This window comes from Strix aluco, chromosome 22 (assembly GCF_031877795.1).
Source record: "Strix aluco isolate bStrAlu1 chromosome 22, bStrAlu1.hap1, whole genome shotgun sequence".
NCBI lineage: Eukaryota > Metazoa > Chordata > Aves > Strigiformes > Strigidae > Strix > Strix aluco.
Window position 1 is genome coordinate 3,051,764 of NC_133952.1, and position 12,058 is coordinate 3,063,821.

General features: G+C 43.4%; 1 protein-coding gene across 1 annotated transcript; it reads left to right on the forward strand.

Annotated features, from left to right (window-relative positions):
• Nucleotides 1-409: 409 nt before the first annotated feature.
• AURKAIP1 (aurora kinase A interacting protein 1) lies at nucleotides 410-3,046 on the forward strand. The gene is made up of 4 exons (XM_074847977.1): nucleotides 410-432; nucleotides 947-1,035; nucleotides 1,515-1,963; nucleotides 2,880-3,046. Exons 2-4 carry the CDS (start codon nucleotides 984-986, stop codon nucleotides 2,985-2,987), a joined length of 609 nt encoding a protein of 202 aa, XP_074704078.1. The 5' UTR covers nucleotides 410-432; nucleotides 947-983; the 3' UTR covers nucleotides 2,988-3,046.
• The last annotated feature ends 9,012 nt before the right edge of the window (nucleotides 3,047-12,058 follow it).

Below are 12,058 nucleotides of genomic sequence, written 5' to 3' on the forward strand. Positions count from 1 at the left end.
TGGGAAAGGAGAGGGCTTGTTTGAAAAAGCCTTGCAAGTCCTTTCTGCCCTGGACGCTCCAACGCTACCCGAGGTCACAACCCGGGGCCCTGCCCCTGCCTCACCCCTCTGGTGTGAGGGCGCTGCCTCCTCCGCCCACGCTGCCCGCGACGACCTTCACCCCGCCAAACGGCCACCGAGGGAAACCCTCCCCACGCCCTGCCGGGCCGAGCACCTCTCCCTGACCTCGCTCCCCCGGCAGCTGCCGAAGACGGGGGAAACCGCGACCTTGGGCCCGGCTGCGGGGCGGGAAAAGCCGCCGGCGCGGGGAGGGCGGGGGGCGACCGCGGCTCCCACAGCCCGGCCGCGCTTCACTGCGCCTGCGCGGCAGCACCGGCGGGCGCCGATAGGGGGCGCTGCCCGCGGGCCGCCGGCACTTCCGGGGCGGGGATGGTGAGTGATGGCGGCCGCGGGGCCGCGTCGGTGGTGCCCGGTAGCTCCGTGTGGGGCTGTACCTCGGGAGCGGGGCGGTGGATGGGGCTTGCCGGCTCGGCTGTGGAGAGGGTGGCTGCTCGCTGAGCTGCGGTCCGGCCCACGTTGGTAGCGGCGCTTCGTTAGGCCGCGCGGCCGTTCCTCACGGCCTGAGGGCTGTGGGCGCCTTTTTCGCGCTCTGGTTTCTGCTGTGGGAATAAGACCTTCGCACGGAGCTGGGTAGAAGTGTGCCAGTGGGCCTCGGGCTGAAATTGCCTTATTTTTAAACCTGCAACAGCTGGAGCTTTATTAATCCCCTTTGCAACCTGGCTACACCAGTGCTTGTGGGCCAGGCCCTAGAGCAAAACCCCACAGCCTGTGGTAAAACGAGGAGGGTGCCTCAGCCCATCTTTTGGGGGTTTTGGATTAAATTTAGAACTTTTTAAAGTGTAAAAACAATGTTTGCCTCATTAAATAAATGTTCTTATTTTAACAGTCATTACTGGCTCTGACAGTGAACAAAGCAAAACAATATGTTAATATTACAGCTGACTTCCCAGTTATTGAAGGCTTCAAGAATTGCAGGTAAACAGATGTGGTGTGATGTAGTTTTTTGTTTTTTTTTTCCAGGGGTAATTAGGCTGCCAGAAATTTCTTTACCAGCAGCAGTGGAAGAGTGGTGAGGCTGTTGATTTGGTAGTTATAGAATGTTATTATGTCTCTGATTTACTCTGTCAGTATTGTGTAGTCTGATTTGACCTCTTCTAAGCTTAGGAGGAGATTCCTTAGCAGCAGAAAAGTGTAGTACATTGAAGAGTTCTTAGCCATTCCAAATTGTACTTATACAATAAAATACATAATTTTAGTAGGTGGCATTACAGCCACATAATTAAAATCAAAAAATACTTTCTTGCTTTTGTGGGGGGAATAGAACTTCTGTAAGCAGCTTCCTTTTTAGATTATTCTGGCCATAGTTGTCTGGTGGTTTGTGAGCTGGGCAGAGCTTTTCTTATGATACTGTTTGAAAATTCTGCTTCTTAAGTGAAATTCTTTTCTTTTCAAAGGCCACCTTTTGCCAAGGTCAGTGTCTTCCTTTCTTTGCTATCATTCTACATCTGCACGCTATAGCACGCAGCCACCTAACAAGAGTGGAGCCCAGCCTCAGCGGTGGAATGCTCTGGACCCTGAACTGGAAGAGGTGCTGATCCCCAGAAAACTTTCCATCAGCCCCTTAGAAAGCTGGCTGACAGTTAGATACTCCCTCCCTAAAGCAGAAGTCGTTAACGCTCAGGAAGAAGTGGGCTATGACCCCCTCCAGCGGTATGACTGTCCCCCGTCTGATGAGGGAGCTGATGTGGAGGAAGGAGGAGGAACACTTAGCAACAAGATTCAATGTAAGAACGTTCTGAAGATTCGCAGAAGGAAAATGAATCGGCACAAGTTCAAAAAGCTGCTAAAGCGGAGAAAGTTTGTTCGGAGGAGGATAAAGGAAGGTCGCAAGAAGAAACGTCAGGTACGCTCAGGGTAGAGAGAACTTCCTGACATAAACGTGTCCACTTCTCAAACTGCCTCTGTCCAGGTGTCAGGTTATGTTTTTAGGTGGAATTGATTTGGGGAAAATAGCAGCAACTCGGAGAGCATTAATGAATTCAGTATTTACTGGTTCAGTAGCTTTTTCTGTTTTGTGGGTGACCTGTACATCTTCAGAAGTTGTAATTTAGAATATTTCTGTGGCTGTAAGCATATATGTGTCGTAGTAACTAGGCGTAATTTTTGTTGTATGACAGTAACTTAAAAATATATGGCTTATGGAGTATTTTAGCATTTGTGTGAAATATTAAATCACGTGTCTGTGTTCTATCAGGGAGACAGGTTTAATTTCTTCCCTGTTTTGCCAACATCCTCAAGTGCTTCCTCTTGTCTTTTTCTGTACAGAAGCCTTTTAGTTCCCCTGATAGAAGGGGTGAGGGAAGCCGTGGGCCTTCATTCAAATTGTAGATGTTCTCATTCAACACTGCCTTCCAATAGTCTCTTAGGTTTGCTGTGATATAGTTTAGTTCATTTGCTGGTAATTTTCACCTTGCCTAGGTGCAAATTGTAATTCCGTTTCTTTGAGTTTGTAGGAAGCAGCGTTGAACACTTTATGATGAGGAAATCCTCTTAATTTTCTTACAATTTTGTTTTCCATCTTCTCAGTTTTCCTTGCACAGGACTTTTAAAATAATGCCACCAAGATCCTCATGCATTTTAATGTATTTTCTGTAGTAAGGCTATTTTGACCCGTGTAACGAGCTGTAAAAGTGTTTGTTTCCTTTGTGTGAGTTGTACCTAGATTCTCCTTGGGACACATGGGCAGCGGCTGAATACTTGAGTGTTGCTTCTGAGCTACGTTACTGTTTTTTCTTTCTCTTTTTTTTTTTCCATTTTAGATAAAATTTGAGAAAGATTTGGAGCGCATCTGGAAAAGAGCTGGTTTGAAAAATCCTCCTGCGGGATGGCAAACACCCCCGATATTTCTGAAAAGTTCAAAGCGATAAAAACACTTGTAATGAGTTTTAACCTGTAATTGTAATTAAAAAATATTTAAGTATGCGGATTACTTTTAACCTTTTTCTGAGTGTGATGGAATTAGTAGGAGGAAATTTTCAGTCTTGGTGAGCAGTTTTCCAAGGGTAAACCTGACAGCGATGTGCTTTTCCTCCGCCAAAGAATGGTGTGGGCCCTTGTGTAGTGCCTTGGCCCTGCTGTGAGCGGTGCTGTGCTGCTGCCCCCAGCTGTCTGGCTTAGACTAGAGCTGAATTTCTGAAGTTGCTATTTAAGGTTAGACTGAATGATGTACGATAAGAACAATCGATGGTGGGAGATGGGATAACTGAAAGAATTCTTCTGATTGCAAGTCTAACTATAGAAGACACAAGTATTTTGAAAAGTTCTTTTCAAAATCTCATTCTTCCCTGGTCTTACTGTAGAAGGACTGGTGTTGACTAAGAGTTATTGTGAGATACAAATTGAAGCAGAACAGTTATTGTGAAATAGGAATTGGATCAGAATTCCACAGAATATATCTGCAAAAGCTTCAATTTAAACTTCTCTGAAGCCATGGTGTCATGTGCCTTTAAGGATATATGAGCATCCTTAAAAGGCATATTTATTTCTTTTGTGCTAATAAAAATTGTTATTTTTTTCTATGATTGACCCCGTCATCCAGATATTGGTATCAGTAAAAGTTCAGAGCTAATTGTTCATTAACTACAGAACCTGTTTTGTGCCTGAGACAACCTTGTGATCAGCTGGTTTTACATGATTGAAGAGAGTCATGAAAGCTGTGAAAAATACAAATGTTTTTTTTAAACCCTGACAGAGGACTTTATGTCTGGGTTCTGTTTTGGGGTCTGCTTCAGAATTTTCTGTCTGATTTCTGTGTGATGTCGTTCTTCCCTGTGTATTCCAGCAGGTAGATAGGACAGAGTGACTTCTGAGAAAAAGGCGAGAAAAAGAATGAGCTCCCTTAGGCTCATCGTTCTACCCAGAAAATGCGTTCCCCTTTATCTGCTAGGAGCAGGACACTTGACTAAACTGAAAGGGAAGGAAAAAATGATCTGTGGAACTCATTGCTAAAAGGTACAGTGTAATGTTGCTGCAGGAAGGACAGGTGACTCCTCACACTGTGAACATGTCCCAGGGTGTGTGTGTGGCTCTGCTGCTCTCGTCACCAGATGGCAGTAAATTCAAAGCCTCTGGAACTCCTTAGCCATTAATGTAGAAGCTAGCTAGATCTTTATATTGGCATTTTAAGGAAAGGGCACACCCACATTTAAAAGTTGATTAATCTTGCGAGAGAATTGTTGGCATTCTGAGAACTGTATTGAATTCCTGTAGAAACATGTGGTTAGCACATTTTTATAGTTATTTTTTACCAAACCATATGTTAACAGTAGGCAACCTTGATCAAAAAACTTAAAAAAATGTTCTGTCTTTTCGTGCTTTAAATAGGCAGCAGTTGCTTTTAACTGAGACCAGTAGGACTCTTCATTCAGCCTACTGTCAGAATTTCAACGGAGAGGAGGGTGTCTAGCCATGAGCCTTACTCTTAGTCCAAGCTTGCTGTTTTTCTGTCTGGGGAAAAATGATGATCAGTTTGCACATTTCCAGGGGATTGCTGGCTGCTGAAGAGTTGGGATGCCTTTGGAATTACACAGAACAAAAGACTTTAATAAAGACAGCAGTAGCATGCCCTGCTCACTTAGCAGTGCTGTACCTCTGATTCCAGTTTTGATGTTTATTCTTCCTTGATTTTCTTTGTCTGTCTTAATCCTGTAACTTGTATCTTTGTTCTCAGTTGTAGTCTCTGAATCTACTAACTGCCTAATGGTATGTTATCCATTTTTATCCACTAAGGCTTAGCTTGGTCTTACCTCTCTAGTTTGACATAAAAACTCTTGGGAAGCATCGTGATGGGGCTGTAGATCACAAACTTGTCCATTGTACTCACGTCTGCTGGAGTCATGCAGGCAGCACCACCACCTTGCTCTAACTTGTTTCTATGTTGGGATAGCAACTAGAAAAGAGATTTACTGAAATAGTGGGAATTGCAAAACATAATCATTCAGTACCTTGTGATGGTCCAGTGCAAGTGAACTCTTGTACCATGGTGTATTATATTAGGGTACTTGTGTGGTGAATTACAACTCTCCATGGAGTAAAGTAGCTTATTAAATGGTATGCCCTCTAAGTAGTAGTCCAAATTGTAGTCTGCCAAGAGTAGTTCTTACTTTTACATCTATTAGACATAATTACACAACCATGTATAGAAGTCTGGAACTACTGTGTAATTTACAAGTGTCTGTAAACCATCCATGGCAGTTACTGCCAGTCTTAGTCACAGAAATCCATTCTTTCTTGCTGAAGGACCTCAAAACACATCTCAGGATTTGTATTTTCTTTGTGGCAGATAGTGCAAAGACTCTATCTTACGTGGCACTAATCAAATACATACCAGGGTTGTATCAACTTGCTTTAAGTCTCTTGACCACAGGATGCGATTTTGAACTGTCTCTCACTTTGCTAAACAGAATCAGATAGATGAAAGCTGCACCTATTTTTCTGTAGGGGGAGCACGAGTACATAATACGCTATTCACAAAGCTTTATTATGAGTTGCTGTTCCTCTCCAAAATTCGTGCATTCCAACATACCTGCACACTTAGAAAATGTATATGTGTATGTGCATATGTAGCTGTGGCAGCAAAAAAAAAAGACTGCAAACAGGAAAGGTTTGATTTTTATAATTCTCAAAATATTTAAGACTGGAAGATTTCTCCTTTGTCTCGTTATTCTGCTGTTCTGAGAGGAAATGGTTGAAAGTCAGCAGGAGCTTGCTAGATGAATTCTTGCTCTTTATTACAGAGACTGGAGATGTCCTGTGGGATGGTGATTTTATATTTGAAACTGCCTGACAGTCATTGGTCTGGAAAGGTCCCTCAAAATTGGAATATAAACCCAATTCCACTCATGCTTACATTCCTAATTCTTGGATTGCATTCACTTAAATACAGACAGTGAGCTCAGATAGCTGAACAGAACATCAAGTTTGGTAGTTTTATCACAGCGATCCAGTTTGTGTGAAATGAGTTGGCTCTGAAGCAGGAAGTCAGCTGACTCAGAAGGGATGAAAGTTCTGCATTTTGTTTCTTTCAGCCAAAGCATCACATTGCAAACTCAGAGGGTGTTACTCCTTTTGGAAGGGTCAAACCCCAGCAACATAGTGATAGTGGGCTTCAGAGATAGAAATGGTATTTCTGCCCCATCTTACATCTGCCCCAGCAAGTAATGGCTGCTGGCAAACCTGAGATTTTAGTTTTCTCCTTGACCTGGATAGCAATGTTTCTTACTAGGGTAGGGATTAAATGCATTTTTAGGAGTCTTCTCTAGAAGAGTCCAATTGCATCAGTGTGGATTGTTGAAGTTTTTTAGAGGCTTCTGGACATAACAGTTCTTTCATCCAGACGAATCCAGTATAACTTACAAATAACTTACAGCAGAGAATTGGGCCTGACTGTATATGGGCAAGGGAGCAATGCAAAAGAACTGCTTGCTGCAGCTTTTCCTCAACTACTGTGTTGTCTGACACAATCCAAGAGAGGTTTGACCAGCACAGGGGTGGAAAAGCCTGGATCAACTGCCAGTACTTCGCATAGCTAGATGAATGTTTAGTGGTCCGCAGTGGTGGAGATGAGGTGTTAGCAGTGACAAGAGATTTTCAGAAATAACGCTGAAGCAGGAGATCTGTGATACTGATGGGAAGTAGAAGATTTATTTCAATTACCTTTTTATAAAGATAGCAACTGCACTATTTCAGTGCAAATGAGGAAGCTGAGCAGGTTGGTTCCTTTGGTAACAAGGATTGAACCCCAAATCTGTGGGAAGTAGAAACATTTAAAATGTATGTAAATTTGCAGCAGCTTAGCCATTTGGCTTAACCTCTTCAGGCACCAACAGCAGTTAACTATAGCACCTCTGATGGTCTGGAGTCTACGGAAGAGATTTTTAGCTCTATGTGGCAGCCCTGTGCTCCAGTTCTCCACAGGAACAGGTTTCTTGGTAATTGTCTGCTGTAGTTTTGGCTCGCTTCAAATTAATTCTATTCAACTGTGAGTTTGTCATAGGAAAAGGGAAAGGCCAGCAGTCAATACAAGATGTTCCTTTCCTTTGGAAATCTTGTGCTTACCCTACAAAGCATGTTGGATAGTCTGCTAGCTGTTAAAGCAGCCCTGAGGCCGTGCAGGCAATGAGTCTGAGGCATGGATGCCCTCTCCATGCTGTCCTTGGCACAGACAGAGGACAGTTTGCTGGCTGTCCGAGAAGGAGTCATGTGGAGAGGAAATGGAGTGGAATGTAATGATGGCTTCTCCAGCTCCTGCTCCTGAGACCAGACCTGAAGCTGATTTAAACCAGGAGCTGCCTAGGTTGTAAAGGGACTGAAGATTTTACGTTGAAGATGTATGATCTGAATTGAGGCTGTAGACATGCAAAAGGCTGCGTATCCTTAAATCCTAAACCGTGGGGACCTGGAAGAAAAATTACATTGGTACTACCCAGATTTTGTTAGGCTGATGGAGCGTCACCTTGAAAGGATCCAGACTGAAAGAGTTTATTCACAGTGTTTTCAACTATGACCTCATGGGAGTAGGCACGTGTGTGTTGAAGCGCTGAGGACAGGCTGTGGGATGCTCGGTAAACCTGGCTGCACACAACAGTAGCAGCAAATGTAAAGAGAAATATTCTTCATGTTACCGTTGTATTGGCTCCTGATAGGATGTGCTTATTTGGAGTGTGGGGTTTTTGTGGTGGTGTTGGCTTTTGTTTGTTTGTGGTTTTTGTTTGTTTGATGGTTTTCGTGGTTGTTTGTTTTTTTTCGGGGGGCGTTGGTTGTGTGGTGGTTTGGGGTTTTTTTTTTTGTTTGGTGGTTCTCTGTTTTGGTTTGTTTTTTTTACATCAGAGGGAGAGGGCAGGGCTGATGCCTTCTCCTTTGCTGCAGGAGGATTTCTCTGCATACCGTAACTCTGGCACCAGAAGCCCAAGTTCTTTTTATGTCTGTGTTGTGGGAACTGTTGTTCTTTCTTCCATCAGTAAACTCAAGATCAGGCTTAAAAGGAATACGTGTTAGCCCATGTCAGGGAACGTTTATGAGCATCTGGAGTACAAAACACACTTTTCAGGGGGTTAATAGGACTTTGCTCCTTCTGTTACCTGATCCATTGCCCAATAATTCCTGAGCAGAAATAACGTGTACCTTTGCTCTGGTGAGCTAATACCCATATTAAATGGAACACTTTCACATTAAAAACTGTCAAAATGTTACCTAGGGTAAGTTAGTGTATGTACATTGGCTTCAGTAGCTCTGATTTGGTCCTTCTCAAAATATGAAGCCAGCTCTACTTCAGTGGGTGTGAACCCTAGTCCATGTATTCCAAAGTTAATAAACTGTGCTTGTTTACACTAGCTGAAAATCTGGCCCATGTGATCTTACTGATCTTGCAAACAGCACCTGTGGATAACTAAAATCACTTTTTTTTTTTTTTCTTTACACTGTTCATGCTGTTCTGCTGTTGGCATTTCTGTTGTGACTGTGAAAACATCCTGGTTTGGGTTCTTTTGGGCTGAGCCTGGTCGGTTACTCTCCAAAACCAACAGCACTCTGTACTTAACCTGGAGCGTTGCATTTGTAGAACTGAAATGGTTTTGAAAAGTGGGTTTTGCTTTTTCTACTGATTTTTAAATTAAAAAAAAATAAAATCAGTAACTGTAACTCTTGTAGCCATCTGAGCTCAATTTAAGCAGTGTGCTGACTTTCCCATGGAAGTATCCATTCTTGCCTGCCTTTCCCTCTAAGACAGAGGAACAAAACTGAAACAAGGAGTTCTGTGAGTTAGAGAATTTAAGAAGACCAGCTGATATATCACTCTTGTGTCAATCCCCTGAAATAAGACGATTTTTTAGTCTTGCTCACTGCATGGGCACTTATGCATCTCTCCTCTGTTAGGCTAGTTCAAAAATTGTAAGAACTATAAACCAGACTTATTCCTTACTCTTGAATGTAGCTGAAATGGGCTATTGTATTTCAAAATAACGGGAAGAAGGAGATGGTTGAATGGACAGTGGAATCGTGTAACTGCATGTGCCTTATTTCCTTAGGAAATGTGGCTAAAATTTTGTTTGAAGTAGAAAAATAACATATTGGTCAAGAATTATTTTTTTGCTTGTTCAGTAAACAAGACTTGGTGCCGATCAGGCAGGTCTTGTGCTGAGGGAGTGTTATTGTCTTTGGTATGTCAAGGTCTGGAAAAAACACTCCTGGAGCCTCTCAGCAGCTGCGAGCACTTCAGAGTCCACAACCATTTGCAAAGTGATTGGTGTTAAGGCAAGGATGTGGAGTCCTGAGCAAGGAGTTGGCACATCAGGTAGAAAACTAACAGACTGGAATTTGTCAGGGTTGTGTTAAGGGAATTAACGATTCATGGCAGGATGCTTCTGGCTGACCTTTATCACCAGCCAGTGAGGAATTGGTTAAACTTGAAGAATAAGCAGTCACAGAAGAGTGTGCCAAAGAAAAAAACGGTAGAAGAAACTACAACAGTTACAGTCAGCAACGTGACTATGTGTAAACAGCACCATGTTACTCACCAGCTCCATTCCCTGGGTGCTTTTGAGTCAGAGCCGTTTACTGACGGAGCAGCTGGTTCATTGTGGAACAGCCAGCTGGGGTCTGTCCAGCAGCAGAATCAGCAGGTACATCCCGAAGGCAGAATCTGTGACTGCTCACCCAGGCTTAGCAGGCCTTGCTTTGGCTTCCCTGACCATTCATATTGTTTCAGTTACTGTCCAGAAGATGCTGCTGCATTAAGATCTTTTCTGTTGCTTTCCCTAGGTCTGAATGGGCATCCTCCAGAGAGCTCTGGGCCCAATTTTACTGTCTTTGTGATGCAGGAGAATGGCCCATATTACTGCTGGCATCCTGCCGTCTGTGAGAACTTCTGCTGTAGGCCCATCGGAAGGTAGGACAGAGCTAAACATGTCCTACTTTCTGATAACAGCATCCATCCCTTGGGTTGGGTTGTAGCCCTCGGAAAGACAGGAAAGACTTTCTCTCGCAAGTAATTTATGCAAAAACCTGGGACTGTGAAGAGAAAGTGAGCAGAAAATAACGATATCTGTGCCTTGGGTGCAGCACCACCTCCTTGAGTCATTTCTGATTATGAAGTTGAGCTGGGGACCAGAAAGGAGAACAGATGAAAATACATGTATGTGGCTTTCAGTATAGGGACAGCTGCTTCTGGAGTAGGGCTGCTAGGTTTGAGTAACTTGGACGTTTCCACATTGTACAGATGGAGGAATAAGCATTACCGCATTTGGTGTCATGGGGCTGCTCCCCAACTTGGAGTGGGAACTCTAAATAAGCTTTACTGATGTTTTGGGTTGTTTTGTTTCTTTTCTTCCCCCCGCTTCTTGAAATGGTTTCTGTTATCCGAGCATACACAGGCTGTTGAGGGGGATGACAGGTTCCATGGCTCTGCAGAGCTCTACAAGCTTGTGCTGTTCTGCACAGCTGTGAGAAGCTGTACTGGGAGAGAGCAGTACAAAGCATGTATGCCATAAACTGGGCACAGGTACAGATCAGCTCCAGGCAAAGCTTTCTGTTGTGTACCTGCCTGGGAATTAGCTCTAGCAGTCAGGTTTCAGGTACATGCTTGGAGAGGGCAATGAGATCTGCTCTGTTGAGCCAAGGGGAAGTTGCCTTTTTCCATTCTAAAGGGCTATTGCAAAAAGCCTAAAACCAGCAAGGGGAAAGTCAGTTTGTTTGCTGTGTATTGCAGCCTGGAGTAAATCAAAATCAGCTTAGACATGCTCATAACTTGGGCTGGATCCTGCTGAGTGATCATTTATTTCCCTTAATATAGCTCAGTTTCAGTGTCTCAGGGTCCTGTAAGCTGCACTGGAGAGGTGTTGTATGTTTGATGTGAGAAGCTTTTTCCCTTTTGTCTTTGGTGTTCAAGAGACCTCTAGCAATGTTCTTTAAAAAACCCACAAAAAAACCCCCCAAAACATGCAGTTTTCCCTGCAAGTATCAGCTCTGTCATGAATAAGAAAGGAGCTCGTGCAATGATGGAAGCTGTGGCTTCTACTAAAGGGTAGAATTAGGCTCTTTGGGGGTAATTGCTGATTTCACAATATCAGCTTAAGTTAGAAGGGGTATGTGGGGTGGGTCTCAAGTTTATATCCTTTCTTTCCTCTGTCCTAAACTATTATATAGTGGATTTTGTACTGTAAAGCATCTGCCATGTTCTGCTCCAGAATGGCTACATTTTTGTCACAGGTGAATGTGATACTTTTGAAAAGTGCTTTGGCATTTTGGGTGAAGGCATTATGGAAATGTGCCTTCAGTTCCACTAGAAGGTGGTAACCGGTGCCTTGGCGGGATGCTTTCGCTTACTGTTCTGCGCAGCAACTGAGACACTCACCCCTCTACTCTCTTATTTAAGCACCGTGTTATTTTATGGAGCCAAGAAGTACTAAAGGAACAGCCTTCTCTGCTGTGGTTTTGTCAGGAGCACCTCATTTACTGTGACTGTAAAGAGCCAAGTTTCTGTAAATTTACAGGATCCGTATTTTCTTCAGCTAAACCATTCTCTCTGGACCTGTCTGTTGAAGGTAATTTTATTAGAATTATCATGCTGGGGTATTTCACTCTTTCATGACTCCTCAAGGGCCACTTGGACAGCAGGCAGCTTTTGCAAGAAAAATTAGGCAGAGTTGCATGCTTTTCAAGCATCTTACATAAATCACACTTTTGAGAGGATGCACTAACTTCAGAATACTGTTAATTTCTTCATTGATGGCTGGCTACTCTCTGTTGGCGTTTATGTTTAATGAGCAGGTAAAAAAGCACCTTGGATCTACTGGCTGATTTCAAGGAAGAAAGGGGTAGTAATGATGCTGATTAGAGTAAGAAATCCTCAGAGACTAGAGAACACTGAAAGGTTCCATGTTATACCACTAGTTTAACTGGGATTATTGTATTATTCAAAATATAAGAAATGAGGAGCCAGGAG